The sequence below is a fragment of the Cibotium barometz genome, chromosome 19 (assembly GCF_041138505.1).
Source record: "Cibotium barometz isolate CiBa-2024 chromosome 19, ASM4113850v1, whole genome shotgun sequence".
Taxonomy (NCBI): Eukaryota; Viridiplantae; Streptophyta; class Polypodiopsida; order Cyatheales; family Cibotiaceae; genus Cibotium; species Cibotium barometz.
The window spans coordinates 6,117,053-6,134,258 of NC_141064.1; the positions used below are offsets into that span (position 1 = coordinate 6,117,053).

General features: G+C 45.5%; 1 protein-coding gene across 1 annotated transcript in view; it reads right to left on the reverse strand.

Moving 5' to 3' along the window:
• The window catches only part of LOC147628152 (CASP-like protein 5A1), a 53,646-nt gene extending 37,444 nt beyond the window's left edge, over positions 1-16,202 (reverse strand). The window contains exon 1 of the mRNA XM_086813185.1: positions 15,586-16,202. Coding sequence (XP_086669311.1) covers positions 15,586-15,791 — 206 coding nt within the window. The 5' untranslated portion in view covers positions 15,792-16,202. The remainder of the gene's footprint in view (positions 1-15,585) is intronic.
• Positions 16,203-17,206: the final 1,004 nt, after the last annotated feature.

The following is a 17,206-nucleotide window of genomic DNA, read 5'->3' on the forward strand; positions in this document are numbered from 1 at the left end:
TGGAAATTGTTTCTTTCTTGGCTCTTCATGCATTTCTTGGCTAAGCAAGAAACAGACCACAGTGGCCACTTCGTCTTGTGAGGCAGAGTACAGAGCAGCCTACACTACTGCTGTTGAGTGTGTTTGGCTGCGTCGTCTCATGACTCATATGGATATTTCAGTGGAGGAGCCTACACCTATCTATACTGATAGTCAGAGTGCCATTGCTGTGGCTAGGAATCCTGTGTTTCATGCTCGCACGAAACACATTGAGATTCACTATCATTTTGTTCGGGAGAGACTCCAGGCAGGAGATATCAGTCTGATCTACTGTCCTACAGATGAGAATGTGGCAGACATCTTCACCAAGGCATTACCACGTCCGAAATTTGAAGCATTCCGCAGTGCTTTGAATTTGTTTCCTTTTGGTGGATGATGTACAGTGATCACATGTCACTCCAGGGGGGTTTGTTGGGTTTTAAGCTGTGTATGCACCCAGAGGAGTGCTAGTGATCATCAGTAGATTACTGGGGCACTTTTTACTTCAGTTAGTGGAGGTTTTTTCCCCAGTTTAGCTCAGTTTCACTTATATGCAGTTTATAAGTGTTTTGGTCCACCCGGCACATTTATGGCCGGACATGTGAACACTTATCTTTAGGGTCACTATCATGTGGCTATTGTACTTCACTTCAATCAATCAAGCATACTGAAGTCGTGTTCTCTCTGTGTGTTGGTTTCCACGCCTGTTTGTACCTTCTGTAAACCCTAACCCTAACACCCATTCCCTTCAAGGTTTGCCTCGATTACCTAAGTTGTTGTTCCCCTTCCCTTCTGCCCTTTTAGAGTACAGGTGGTATTGGACACAAGGGTTCCCTCTTGAGTAGAGGAGGAAGAGGAAGACGAAGACGAAGACGAAGACTTCTTGGGATGAAACTAGTCATGCAACCAAGCGAAGCACATGAGTTGGCACTCACACGCATATAGGTTAGGCATAGGTTCTAAACTAATGGTCTGTGTGACAAAAGTAAAGAAACTAGGTGGCAACTTGTTCAGTAAAGTGACAACCCAGTCTTCCTGAGACTTTGCGGAGCCAGTGGTGGCGTACTCCGCGTTAAGGCGCCCGTATTCAGCAACCTTGACGTTCAGGTCATTCCCTTCTTTTGTAGAAAAAATTTGGATTTGATACTCGAGATCAATGCGACACGTGGAATCACGTGCTTCATCTCTCTCTGCAAGGTGTGCCCATCTGTCAGAGACAGGGGAACTGCAGGAGTTGTGGATGAAAGTCTAGCAGAAGGCCTTACATGAGCTCCACTATGGCAGTGGCATTCCTAGCCTCCCAATAGCGGATGGGTGCTAGTGAAGGGTGGGGTTTTGGTTCAAATCCCTTCACCAGGTTCCAAGAACCTTGCGAAGTGAAAACTTGTTCCATAAGATTAGCCCAAGTGGTGTAATTAGACCCATTAAAACTTGTTCCATAAGATTAGCCTAGGTGGTGTAATTAGACCCATTAAAACGAGTCTTTTCTCTCTGAAAGCATTTCTGGACATAGAGACGTGAAAGGAAGGAGGTGGGAAAGCCAGGATGGCTGATACCCATATCTGGAGTGTAGAGGGTTAGGAGGAACTCCAGAATATCCACTAATACCCAGCACAGGTGTAGAACCTGGCAAGGGTACTCCATAAGATGGGATATAAGATTGGACACTCAGCACAGGTGGAAAACCTGGCTAAGGCACAAATCCTTGAGTGGGCACATAAGCAAGAAAAGGAGTAGTGCCTGAGATGGGTTGGTAAACAACTTGATACCCCGAAATGCTGGGTTGCAACACAATGCCAGAAGGCATAGTGCTGATAGATTCCTGTGTTGGATAAAACCCATACGCAGGAGCAAGGTTGCATCCAAACGCAATTTGGATAGGATCCAAACGTTTACATCGATTGAAACATTCACAAACGTTTGGAAACGTTAGTGAACGTGGGAGTTTGATTAATATAGGTTAAAAAATGAAGAGCGAACGCACGTCGACATCATGTTTTTTTTCTTCTGTTTCTTACATGCGTGCGGCTCTCTCTCTCTCTCTCTCTGGCGACGGGCGCTCATGTTGGGCTTCGCTGCTTCTCTGGTCGTGCTCGCTCATCGTAAGAGTCTCTCTCTCTCTCTCTCTCTCTCTCTCTCTCTCTCTCTCTCTCTCTCTCTCTCTGCTGTACTGCGCTGCTGTGCTGACCTGTTCGCGTTGTACTTGCGGTGCCAGAAATACTGCGTGTCCTCCTTGCACCCCTGCTTCCGTGCTGTACACAGGCGCGCTTCCCTCCGCCTCCGCTACTCGCCAGGCCTTCCCTTTTCCCACCCGTACATTGCGTGTCTGCCTTCCAGGCGTGCACAACCGTGCTTCCCCGCACACTGCGTGTCCGCCCTCATTTTTCCACCAGCAACTAGGGGAAATAACACAATGAACCTCCAGGAGCTGGAGGCATACATCAAGACAGTGGAGGACAACACCAAGAAATTACTCAGCAAACAAAAGAAGGTGCTGGACAGGGTTCTGAACCAACATGAAAAACAGTTGAAGGCCTCCGCAAGGAGATACAAGGAAAGAACAACAGGATTGAAGAACTGACACCCCAAGTGAACCACCAGGAAGAGGTGATTCAGATGTTGAAAAAGACCCAGCTGCAACAAACAGGAATGCCAGAAGCTAACCCAATGATAGGGGAACTCCGGGCAGAAATGGAAGCCCTAAAGACTACGGTCAAGGACCACACAGTGGAGGAAGGGGAACTGAATATTCAGGAGGGTTTAAGGACTGACTTGGAGCAGTTGAAAGCTGCGAGTGATAAGCTGAGGGAAGAATTGAAGACCATGAAGAAAGATTGGGTGGAGGTGGTGAAGAAGCACAAACCCCCGTAAGCATCATACATGAGACTCTCAAGGAGGAGAAACGCAGGAAGGATAGGGCCCTCCATGTGCGAGTACGGGGGCTACAGGCAGGGGCTTCCCCAAAGGAGGATGCCATGACACTTTGCCAGATGCTAGGAGTGGACAGGATCCCCCCCCCCCCCCCCTTTGCAGACACATGGAGGGCAGGAAAGGATATGACACGAGAGCGACCACTCATCGTTAGATTCCCTGATGCCACCAGTAGACAGGCGTTCTTACACAGGCGGGCTGCCCTCAAGGGCGCACAGGTGTACATGGGAGGTGATCTCACTCCAGCACATGCGGCACACCGGCGTGAGGCGCTGGTGACTGTTCATGAGGCCCGCAGAGCAGGTAAGTGGGCTATCTACAGAGATGGTAGAGTTATTATCACTGAGCGTTGTCCCAAATAGGGACGCGGGGTCTATGAGACCAAACACCTGGGGTTGGCAGTATGGAACTGCAATGGCATGTTGTGGTCGAATCCAGGAGGCTTGAGCGAGATTCTCACAGGCAAGGATGACATTTTTTTTACAGAGACTCATCAAAGCCCTGAGAGGGGCTTACCATACATAGCCGAGTATGAGTGGGAGTCAGCTTTTCGAGGCGAGACCTGCACATCAAGAGGAGTACGTGGCTCTGGGGGGGGGTAGCTGTCCTTTTTAGATCCCATCTCCAACAGATTCTCAACATCATCCGGAAGGACGAGGATGCACGATATCTTTGGGTGCAGCTACAGCTTAGCAGTGACCGAGTCATCCACATATCTTGTCACCATGCACTACAGTGCAGAGTTCATGTGACACCGGTTAGTTTCCGTTCGCCTTAACTCGCTCGACAAGGGGGCACTATCAATTTGCCAAGTTCCTCCTCAATGCCTCTAGAGGAACAAACTCAATTCTTGAAGCTTCTAAAGCCTCTCAAGTTCAATGGGAAGATGGACGAAGAAGTCATCACTAATTAGACCACCCGCGAGATGGCTACCATGTCGGCAACACCAAGTGGTTCCGATGTTTTTCAGGTCCATTTGGTGTGCACGGCATTGACAGGGCCAACCTCTTGTAGTGGGAAGACCACATCAAGCACCACTCCATCACTTACTAGGATGATTGTCACAAGGCATTCTTGAAGCAATTTGTTTCACGGGGACTACTATGAGCTAAAGTAGCAATAGAAGTGCTTTGCCTGGAAGCAAGGTAAGCACGTGACCGACTATTTGGCCCGTTTTTGAAAGTCGTTGCTCATGCTCCTGAGGACCATAAGACAGTCAGAGCAAGTGAAGCATTTTGTGGATGCTTTGAAATCATCCCTGCACGCAAATGTTCATGCAAATCGGACCTATGATCTCTAGGATGCAGCTTGTCTTCCTACAACCCTTGAGACATGAAAGAGTTCCAAGTCTACTACTCAACAGAAAGTCCAACAACAAAATTGCAAGGAGATTCCTCGAGAAAAAGTTGTTAAGCCCATGGAGGATAATGACAATTCTCGTGGAGGAGTGTCTTGAACACACCTGTCTCTGGAGGAGTTTCGAGCCACGCGATTGACAGTCAATGTTTCAAGTGAGACTCCACCAAGCACATCGCAAAGGATTATCCGAAAACATTGAAGGAGCAATCTGAGGAGGAGGATGCTTCAAAACCAAAGGATGAGTGTACCGAAGATGCATGTGTGCACATCTCAATTTTTTCATTTCTTGGAGTGTGCACACCACCAAGGTGTTGAATTGCATCAAGCCACAAACACAAAAGAGAAAGTTTCCATCCAAATCTCCGAGGGAGAGTCTTCACAATTGCCGTCTGCATTAGGTAGCGAATCTTGGTGGTTGCTTTGTTTCTGAGACCTGTAAAAGAGAGACTCTTCTCATCTACCGATTGCGTTGGGTGGAGTATTGTCATGTGCAAGACATGGCATGGCTAATCAAAGAGTTATTTCCTTGAAGGGCAACAAGATAAAAGAACCAATTTTGGACTTGACTCTGGAGCTAAGGCAAGGGCAGGAAGGCAATGGGAATCACCAGGAGGCTGTCGACCAGTGTGCATGAGGAGAGATCTCTGTCAGCTGCAACAAGTCGCGGACTTTGTCCAGTGGACTTGGCCGACAGCAAGCCGGCCAGCCCACCAATGCTTCCAAGGACTATAAATCGGCAAGGCTTGGCTCAGAGTCATTCAATCAGTCTTTTTTGGGCTAAGTCATAGATTCAGGACTAGACTAGGTAAGGTACACCTTTTGATGGCAGCCTATGGCTGCAAGACTTGTACACCTTTTTTGTACATTACTGAATACTCAGCTCTCTCTCTCTCTCTCTCTATGTGACATGTGAGGGATTGATCGCAGTAATCACAACCTTAGGCTAACTAAACTTCACTTAATGATGCTTAAGAGATAGACAAATAGTGTCAATGCAATGCAATGCAGCTATATTAGATGAATGGGTTACAATGAGATCTAAATAGATCTATGATGCTGTCCTAAATGACGATCCTTCTCGGGATGTGTCAAATCCCCACGGATCCCCTCGTGATCGATCGTGGTTCGAACTCGAATCCTGCAAACAAACGAACAAACAAACAAGCAAGGGGGTGCAGGCCTGACTCACCTCCCAACCATGACAGCCGTGGGCGAGCCCACAGTCTTGGCTGTCCCCACCGAGCCACGAGCCGAGCTAACTAGGTTGACGTACCGACCAATCTCCTCCTCGCAACGTCCCATACCACCACGAAGCTGCCCTCGCGGGCCTCGAGACTACTGCCGGCCTCGGCTGCACAAAGCAGGTGCACGTCTGCACTAGATCCAGGCTCCAAGACCATAGAGCTCTCACAAACTCGCGAGACTCTCTATGATACAATAACTAACCTTGGCCACCTTTTATAGGCTCTTGGCCGGTCATCGGGCGTCCACACTTGGCCGCCCGCCCGTCCATACTTGGGTGCCCGCCCCCGTTAGTATTTCCCTAACTCAGCTCGTCAATCAGCTTGCCTAGTTCCAAGTTTCCCCAAGCCTCAAAACTAGTCTTGCATGCGTATAGCACACGGTAGATACACACTGTGCACATGACATACTCCCCTTCCTCTAAGAGCTCACTCCTGAGCTCACTAAAAAGCCAGGGTAATCTCTCTGAAGAGTAGTCAATGTCTCCCATGTAGCGTCCTCCTCAACACGATCCTTCCACTTGATCTTGTATTCCGTAATAAGCGTATTACGCAATCTTCGTTCACGAAATCCAAGAATCTTTTCAAGTTCATGCGGAACAAATGTCATGTCCTTAACATCTATAATTTCTTGAGGAGTAACTAACTAATCTGCTCCACCCAGTACTTTCTTAAGTCTACTGACATGAAATACAAGATGAATTTTCACATGAGAAGGCAAATCCAATTCATATGCAACTGAAGCAATCCGTCGTGTAACACGAAATGGTCCACAATATCTAGGGGATAATTTCGGAGATCTACCTGTCCGTAAAGTCTCGGAATCTTTCGGAACTCGCAAATACACCATCGTTCCTTCAGAGAACTCTCTAGGTGAACGATGTCTATTAGAATAAAACCTGTCTCGGTCTTGAGCACTTCTAATAGATTTCTTTGCAACTTGTAACATTTCCTGCATATCTTGCAAAAAATTACGTGCTGCATCATGCTGAAGTCCAGAGAATCCTACTGTAACAGGTGATCTTGCTTGAAAACCACACATAAGCATGAAAGGACTAAACCCTGTACTCGTATGCTTAGTACTGTTATATGCAAATTCTAACATAGGAAGATAATCCTCCCATGAACTCTGTCTTTTGGATACATATGCCCGAAGCATATCCTCCAAAATCTGATTCACTCTTTCAATCTGGCCATCAAATTGAGGATGATCTGAGAAACTCAAATTCAAAGTTGTTTCCAACTTCTCAAAAACAAGTTTCCAAAAATCACTCGTAAACTTAGAGTCCCTATCACTGACTATGTCTTGCGGTAACCCGTACAGTCTGAACAATTGCTCGATAAACTGCCGAGCTGCTTGCGTAGCTGTAATAGTCTTCCGAGTCGGTAAAAATCTAGTCATTTTTATCAAGCAATCTACCACAACCCAAATAGAATCGTGGCCTTGATGTGTTCTTGGCAATCCGGTAATAAAATCCATGGAAATACTTCCCATTTATTACCTGGGATTTGCAAAGGATGCAACAACCCAGCCTGTCTAAAGCGTTCAGCTTTATTTGCCTGACAAATTAGACACTTGAGAACATAATCTTCTACATACCCTTTCATCTTCGGCCAATAAAAAGTGTATTTCACTAATGATAATGTCCTGTGTACCCCAGGGTGTCCAGCAGAAGGGGCGTCGTGACACTCCTTAAGAATCTTCGACCTAATGTCCGAGATCTGTGGTACACAAATTTTGCCATTACGGAATAGCAAACCATTCCAAATCATCCACTGGCCTCCTGCAGCCTGAATAGTAGACTGCTCAGTCATCGAGTCTTGGTCAATCAATGAGCTCCCGTCCTGGATCTTCTGCCAAAATGGACCAAAATAACTATTAGTTGCAAAGCCCTCTCAATGACTGAAATAAGTCGGTAGAAATCTCCGTGAATGACAAAGTATTCACCTCTCTAATCCGACTAAGCGCATCTGCAATACTATTCATGGACCCTTTCCGATAACGGATCTCAAAATCAAAATCTTGCATTAACTTCGCCCAACGAGCTTTCCTGCCTCTCAAATCATCCGCATCACACACATACTTGATTGACTGATGATCAGTCAATACCACAAACTTGGAGCCATATAAATAATGTCTCCAAACCTTGAGAGCATGAATCGGAGCATAAAGCTCCTTCTCAAGGGTTGGCCAACGAGATTGAGTGTCGTCTAGCTTTTTTACTTTCAAAAGCAACCGGTCTACCATCTTGAAATAGAGCAGCCCCGATAGCATAGTCACTGGCATTAGTTTCAAGAACATAAGGCCGACTAGGATCAAGCAATGCTAAGATAGGTGCTTCCTTGACTTTATCTTTCAAAAGTCTGAAGGCCATATCCAAATCGTGATTCCAAGTGATAGGCTGATTTGACTTACGTCCACGACCTTTCAATAAGTCGGTCATCGGTAGTGTGAGCTGAGAGTACTCCCGTACAGATTTCTGAAGAAAAACAACAAAACCGAGAAAAGAACGAAGTTGTTTCACTGTTCGCGGTATAGGCCAGTCCAAAACCTTCTGAACTCGATCATAGTCAATGCTCAATCCATCTCTAGTGATCTTGTGTCCCAAGTAAATGATGTCGGTCATAAAGAACTCACATTTACTCAATTTAGCATATAGTCGATTCTGTCTTAAAATAGATAAGACAATCCTGAGGTGTCTGACATGATCCTCAAGAGTACGACTATAAATCAAAAAATCATCCAGGAACACCACCACAAATTTTTCCAAATGTTCACGAAAAAGATCGTTCCCAAAAGGTAATACGAGAAACTCGTAATGGCCATACCTAGTCCGAAAGGCGGTTCTTTCGACATGCCTTTCATGAATACGTATCTGGTGATAGCCAGTACGTAAATCTATCTTCGTGAAATATTTCGCTCCTGCTAACCGATCATCAGGTCATCTGATCTAGGGAGAGGATAACAGTTCTTAATGGTCAGCTTGTGCAATCTCTTGTAATCTATACACATTCTCCAGGTATTGCCCTTCTTTCTCCTAAGCAACACAGGTGCACCCCAAGGTGATTTACTTGGACGGATCTGGCCCATCCTCAAATAATCTTCGAGTTGTTTAGCCAACTCATCTTCCTCAGCTTGGCTCATTCTATAAGGTGGAATATTGACAGGATGAGCACCAGGGATCAAGTCAATACGATGATCTACTGCCCGTTCAGGTGGTAAACCCGATGGCAGTTCCTTAGGAAATACATCTTGAAACGAATCAAGTATCTTCTGTAATTCTTTGCTTTCAAACACACTTAATTCATTCACATCCATGGAAGGGATGAGAAAAGAAGAAAGTGGAATCAATACACAATGGAAAGCAATATACAAAGAAGAATTCATTATATTTCCAAAATCAATTGTATTTACAAAAGATACCTGAGAGGGATGGATACAATCACCTAATATACTATACTTGGTGTCCTTATGTTGAAAAGAAAAAATATGACTAGACCAATCTATCTGGATGTCAAGAGTCTTAAACCACTCAATCCCTAATAACAAGTCTACATTTTCCAGATGCATAACATAGCATTCCAGAGAGTCTTTGTAGTCCTGAATCTGGATTGGAAGCATCTCCACCTTGTGATCCCAAACTTGTCTTCCCGCAGGTAGACGTACCTCATAGGTATGGTCGCTGAGTGTCGTATCAAGACTCGATTTCTGCACAAGTTTGTAGTTAACAAAGTTCTGCGAACTGCCAGGGTTTAAAAGAATGTGAATTTTATGGCCATTCACTTCTCCATAAACTCGGAGAAGATCATGCAAGCCAAATACCTTAGAATTGAACAGACAATCAGAACAAGTACTAGAACGAGAAAGTACAGTAATTGACGTACCTGGTTAGCTGCCTTTGGCTTGGGTCCTGCGTTTGACTTGGTACCCTTTTGCTTTGGGCACTCGTTACGCATATGTCCTTTTTCTTCGCGGATAAAACGTCGTCCTTCCTTCTTGAGCTTCAAAGCCCTAAGGAGTCGTTTCTTCTTCGCTGGTGTCGAACTGGAATTCTTCGAAGGTTGGTCCGAAGACTTTCCTTCTGTCGTGTTAGCCATAGGTGCGGAGAACTTTCTTTTATGCTTGTTCCCCTGCTCGATAATGGGTTTTGACTTGGAAGAGACCATCGTATCATCATAGATACGAGCTGAATGGATGGCCTCGTCCAAAGTTTTACATTTGTTATTTTTAACCTGTAATCGGTACGAGTCTGGTAAACCAGCTACGAAAAACCCCAAAAGAGTAGTGGGATCCATCTTTGTAGCTTTCATCTGCAAGTCACGAAACTTCTGGAGGTAGACCTCATAACTGAGGTGCTGCGAGGTCATGGTCAAAGCTCAAAACTGGGCAACAACATCATAATCATCCTCTTTCTTGAGGAATTCTTTCTTGAAAACGTCTTCGAATTGTGTCCAAGTCGTTGGCTTAGGGTTGAGTTCCTTCCACCAAAGCAAAGCTTTGTCGGACAGGAAACCTGCTGCTAATTGGATCTTCTTTCCATCATCATATGGATGAAACTGAAAGTGAACTTGCCACTTATGTAGCCACGTGTCCACGATCTCCTTGGTTCGCTGCTTTTGCTCGCCCCCGAACGGTTCCGGAGTAAGATTGGGGCCTAAAGCTGAAGCCAAGGTATCCATACGCGAGAAAGTAGAGAGGGTAGTGGTCAATAGAGCGATAGAGTTCTGCAAAGCTTGCATCTGGGCTGCGATTTGTGCCTGACGTTCCGTCGAAGAAGCTTCGAGAGCTACTTTGAACTCTTGGAAATCTGATTTTGACACAAAATCGTCAAAAAGATCGGCATCGGTTCCTTCTGTAGCCGGCAAGCTTTCGCGTTCCACGAGGGGCTCCAACTCTGATTCTTGGGTCGACATCGTGAAGAGAGTACGTGGAGAGAAAATTCGATCTTTGCACAACAAAAGTGCGAGGGAACTTGAGAGCTTGAGAGCTTAAAAACTTGAGAACTTGAGAGGTGTGTGGCAAGAAGCCCACTTCAGGGGGTTTATAAAGGTTTCCCAAAAGCTAAAAATCTTCAAAAGCTAAGCTTAGCTTTTGCTTTTGCTTTTGCTTTTGTGTTTTTTTTTCTTGAATATATATATATATATATATATATATATATTCTTTTTTCTTTTAAAAAAAATAAACACCTTTAAACTTTGGAGGAGAGTCTTTTAAAACTTAGAAAATTTTAAACTCTAAAAAAAACGTAAGCTTTCTATGGTTTTTTTTTTGTTCTTCTCCTCCTGGATTAACCCGCCGGGCTACCATCGTGGACTGCTGACGTCACCTGCAGAGCTGCTTTCGCTAGCTCTCTTGTCGGCGCCACGCCAGCCTGCCGTCGGCTGCCATCATCAGTTGCGCTTCCGCCAGCGTTCTCGCCAACCATCGCCTGCGACAGCCCCATGTAGGCGTGGCCATATAGCCACGTGGGCCTGGGCACTGCCTGGCTGGTTACGCAGGCCTGGCTTGGGCGCCGCTGCCTGGCTAGTTACGCAGGCCTGGCTACGCACCTGCCTAAACGGCCTTAGGCGCCTGCCAACAGGGCCCCTTTCGACCAGTACGCACACCCGCCAGCAACGCGTCGACCAGCAATACTCTCGCTTTCTGTCTCTTGTTCAACGAATAAAAATAAACGTGCTTTTTTTTCCTTTTTTTTGTGTTCTCTCATGCGACTGCACAAACACGACTCCTCTTCCTTGCAAGGCAAGCGACCCTTATTACACTACCATCTCCCATCAACATGGGGTTCTTTGATGAAGAAAAAACACATACCAAATCTGAAAACTACAATATGCACAGAAAAAACAGCAAGTTTTTTAACACATACCGTTCTTCGACCTCTTCTTCTCTACCTACCGACTTGCTCGTTCACGAGGTATGCTCTGATACCACTGTCAAATCCCCACGGATCCCCTCGTGATCGATCTTGGTTCGAACTCGAATCCTGCAAACAAACGAACAAACAAACAAGCAAGGGGGTGTAGGCCTAACTCACCTCCCAACCATGATAGCCGTGGGCGAGCCCCCAATCTTGGCTATCCCCACCGAGCCACAAGCTGAGCTAACTAGGTTGACGTACCGACCAATCATCTCCTCGTGACGTCCCATACCGCCACGAAGCTGCCCTCACGGGCCTCGAGACTGCTGCCGGCCTCGGCTGCACAAAGCAGGTGCACGTCTGCACTAGATCCAGGCTCCAAGACCATAGAGCTCTCACAAACTCGCGAGACTCTCTATGATACAATAACTAACCTTGGCCACCCTTTTATAGGCTCTTGGCCGGTCATCGGGCGTCCACACTTGGCCGTCCGCCCGTCCATACTTGGGTGCCCGCCCGTTAGTATTTCCCTAACTCAGCTCGTCAATCAGCCTGCCTAGCTTCCCCAAGCCTCGAAACTAGTCTTGCATGCGTATAGCACACGGTAGATACACACTGTGCACATGACAGGATGAGAGGGATAGGCTGAATGCTAATGATGAGGACTGTTCCTTGCTCCGATGCTGAGGTCCACCACTTGACTGCCGGTTTTCCTCTATGTAGGAGGTAGGAAGATGACTTGAGTGCTGAATATGCTGCCTATGGTGCTGAATATGCTGATTTGATGACTATATGCTGGGTGACCTGTTGTCCCGCTGACTTCCCTTATCTCCTAGGAAGGAAACGCTGAAGAGAAGATGAGAACCATGCTGGAATGATGCGTTGCTTAGAGCATGGCTGCTTGTCGGCCAGTGTGCTGCAGTCGGCCAGCCTATCTGGGACCTCACGACCTCATAAATGCATAATCGCTGTTGTCTGCTACCCACAATACGCTGTCGGCTACCCATAATATGCTATCGGCTGCTGCTAACAGCCCCGACCTGATGCAAATAAATGCCTTACATGCTAATGAAGACTAAGGTACTGATGTTGGTGCTGAAACAGCCCCATATACATGCTTATGCTGATATATGCCTAAATAATACTTGGATTAATGCTTACTATCCTGATTAATGTTTATGGATGCTTGATGATGCCATGCCACTTGTACACCTGATGGGTGTGCACATAACATTCCCCTCTGCTAAACTGTTGCTAGGTGGTATACCTGGCAACCTTTCGACTCCTCTGGTGATCCTTCTCCAGTGAAACCACTGCCTCCTTTTGACTTCTTCTGCCGAGATTGAGGTCGACTAAAGGAGTTGAATCCTTTGAGCCATAGACTTGTCTACTGCGAGAACTAAATGGCAAATGCTGCTAAAACTGCTTGGAAATACCTGAGTCACCCTTGACTTGTCTGTGGAATCCTTTCACCCACCATCTCCATCGTTCCTAAACCTCTGAACCTCTTGAGGCGATGTTGGAGCAAACTTCCGTCTTCTTATGTAGAAGAGAACCCCCTACTGCTGCCAGTCGAAGCCCAAAACTTTATTTACTCCTTTGATGATGGATGTCATTCTTCCCCAGAGAACTCATGGGCAAACATGTATGCCTTGCAGATGCAAGACTGACTGCTAGGATGACTGCTATGCAAGCCATGTGCAACCCTATATGCTGTGCAAGAATGCAGATGGATGGGTTACTAATGCATGCCTAAGGGAAAATCCCTAAGGATGGCTTGCAAGATTTTGAGAACTGGATTTAACTGTGTGGAAGCGATTAACATGATGACTGACTGAATGACTGATGGAATGAAAATGATCTAACGCTGGTTACCCTATAACGCTCTAATACCAATGTGACATGTGAGGGATTGATCGTAGTAATCACAACCTTAGGCTAACTAAACTTCACTTAATGATGCTTAAGAGATAGACAAATAGTGTCAATGCAATGCAATGCAGCTATATTAGATGAATGGGTTACAATGAGATCTAAATAGATCTATGATGCTGTCCTGGATGAAGATCCTTCTCGAGATGAGAGGGATAGGCTGAATGCTGATAATGAGGACTGTTCCTTGCTCCAATGCTGAGGTCCACCACTTGAATGCCGGTTTTCCTCTATGTAGGAGGTAGGAAGATGACTTGAGTGCTGAATATGCTGCCTATGGTGCTGAATATGCTGATTTGATGACTATATGCTGGGTGACCTGTTGTCCCGCTGACTTCCCTTATCTCCTAGGAAGGAAACACTGAAGAGAAGATGAGATAACCATGCTGAAATGATGCGTTGCTTATATATGAGAGCATGGCTGCTTGTCGGCCAGTGTGCTGCAGTCGGCCAGCCTATCTGGGACCTCACGACCTCATAAATGCATAATCGCTGTTGTCGGCTGCCCATAATACGCTGTCGGCTACCCATAATATGCTGTCAGCTGGTGCTAACAGCCCCGACCTGATGCAAATAAATGCCTTACATGCTAATGAAGACTAAGGTTCTGATGTTGGTGCTGAAACAGCCCCATATACATGCTTATGCTGATATATGCCTGACTAATACTTGGATTAATGCTTACTATCTTGATTAATGTTTATGGATGCTTGATGATGCCATGCCACTTGTACACCTGATGGGTGTGCACATGACCCTCTATCTTCTGTATGTGTTTTGCATCAAGCATGTTCCAGGATGGTGTTCAGGGCTAAAAGAAGACTCCCAAAGCTTCCACATGTAACAAGTACCTACATTTTTAGGTCAATGAGGCACCACAAGAGGACATGTCAGCAGATTTGTCTTTATCTCTACAAGATATGCCAATTGGCATGTCTTAACCAAATTTCTAAGAGACTGTACCAACAACAGCAAGAGTATTTGCTTCGGTACCAAAGGATGTATTATTGTGGTCTAGACATACAGGTGCTGAGCAATATACAAGTTTGGTGCACCTTTACTAAGGTGTATTGTTTCTCGATATGCTTCCTTGGTTCGGAGTGCATTGGATTTAGTACAAGCAGGTATTGTGATCCATATGAGCCGATGCATTAGTGATTGGAGTTTAGATACCAAAAATTGTCGGGTCATTCTCTAGGGTGTTCTTTCCATAAGGATACTCAATGGCTTGTAGTGTGTCATCATGGGCGGGTAACCACATGGAGGTGTTGGATTGGACGAAAGTTGGTCATCAACTGGTCTCTTTGCAGGTTTTTGTGCTGACACGGCATGAACAGAATGTGAGCCTTTGTCGTGGACGCAAAGTGGTCGGTAGTGTTCCCAATCTTGAGTGCCTTGGATGAGCTTTGCTTGGTCCTCACTCTCCATATGAAACTCTCAAGCATTGGAGACTTACACGGCATCTTCTCTAGAAATTGGGCTGGCCAAGGAGAAACTACAACAGTAGCATTAAACTGAGTATTGTAGTCAGCAAATTCAGTCACATTTTGTACCTGAGCATTCAAATGGTAGCGTATTTTCTTTGTACAAAACACAATACAGTAGTTTAGGGCTATTGTGTGTGTTGTGTTCATGTTCCATTAATGGCTCTCTTCTCTTTCTATCTCTGAAAAACCTAGCACATAGGCACAAGAGCTATACACCATTCATGTCTGTCATTCCAAGGAAGGGAGCACATAACAGTCATCAAATCATCCTCCATGCATAGTCTAAATGCCTCCATATAGGAATCTAAAATGGAATAATTAAGGATTGTTGTTCAGAAAAGTTAGACGGAAAGTTAGATTAAAATGATAAACATTTTAAAAATGTGGAGAAACGAAATTGAGATGATAAATTGAAGTAATACAACAGGTTAAAAATGTGAGAAATTAAATGTATCAATAACTATAATATGTGAGAATTTGAAATGATAAATATTTTAAAAAGGTGAGAGACTAAGAGAAAAAAGAAGTGCCAAATTACATGATAAATATTATAAAAAGTAAGAAATTGAAATAATACATTTTCTTCAGAGTGAAAAATTAAAATGATAATCACACAAAAAAATGCTAATCAGGTAAACACTTTCGCTTTAAAACATGTTAAACGATTCAAAAATGTTAGAAACTGAAACGAAAAATGTTTTGAAAGTCAGAAATTATTATGAAAGGTATTTTGAATATGTGGAATTGCGAGAAATTTACCAGAATGCAGTGACCTGGACAAAATCTGGAGTGGAGACCATGATGCTGAAGGAGAAAACAGCAAATCCCATCTGGCCAAGCCGAAGGGCCAGACCTCCCAGCGTGCCTGGCATCCCTTGGTAATCTTTCATCCTCACCCTTGCTGGCGGGTGTGTCAACGCAGGCGGAACTCCAACCGGATGGACGGCCGGATGGCTCACTTCCATCAGCAGACAGATCAATCGGACCGTTGACTCGCGATCGCGAAACCCTGCCTGCACATCAGAAAACAGAAAGCTATGGCCGCTACTGGCGAAACCCTAGTCTCTGCGGGCTACGGCGATGACTTGATATTGACCCGTGCAAGTGCTTTTTTGAGCTAGACAATTCAAAGTGAACAATCTTGCAGTTACAAGGATGTGTCGATCAGCTATGGCCACAAGCCAATCAAGCTTTACTGGCTATGGCGACGGAGCAGTATCGCAGTTGGCCAAAGGGCACAACCAAGAAGATGCAGTCATTGTGTTTTTGTTTACCGGCGGCATGACATTAAATGAGAATTACGACGACATGAGCATCAATCTGTGTCTCTAATATGTAGTCTTTTGGGCGTGTGTGTGTGTGGTGGTGGGGTTGTGTGGTGGTACGGCCTATGCACATGGCCACTTGTGACCGGGCCGAGGTTTTCAAATAGAGACCGACAAAACAGGATGCAAAAGGGGCCGTGAGATGAGGGTGCCAAAGAAGCTTGGGAGGAAGGAGACACTTGTGGGAGAGAAAGTGGGGGTGTACAAGGTGGCACCTAGGTGTTGGTCATAGAAAACATGGCCCCACGTGGTTGAATTAACCTTGCCACATGCAATGGCCATACAGGCATTGCACGAACGAGCGAGCTCATAATGCACAATTAGTCACTAGCCACGTGGACGCACACGCTTGCCATGTGGCCACGGCCTAGCCACCAGCACGCATCTGTGTTGCATGTGCACAACCCATAGTGGCATTGTTCCATGGAGGTCAGTAACAAAACCTTGCCCATTGAGATGGTGGGATGATGAGAAGTTGCGCGACATGATTGCATGTCCGATGCGTGGGTAGGTGTGGTTGTGCTCCTATCAATCATGGTACTTGGCATTGTCTAAACATATACTCTCAAAAAAAAAACCTTAGGCAAGCAAGTTGTTACGTGGATGGGTGATAGAGCCATTCAAGCTACCACATGTGTAACGCAACTTAAACAGGCAATCATATCTATAAAGACCGTAAGGCTATTTACAAAGCAATCCATGATTGTGGGAGAATCAAAGCCCCTCGATGGGGGATCTCCCTCCTGCATGTTCACAAGACAAACACACGTACATGCATGCATACACACACACACACACACTTGCACATGCATGCATACACACATAGACACACACTTGTATGTGCACTCAAAGCGTGGAGAATGATGTGAAAATAGCATAAGTGTGTAAAGAACCTACACTAGCCGGTGATCGATACCCCTCAAGCTCACATATGCTTCCTTGTTCTCCCCTTTCACTTAGTGTACACAAACAAACCATCATGGTACAATTCATAAAACATCAAATCGAATTGGTAAAGAATCTACTATGGCCCGTGGTCAATACCCTTCAAGCTC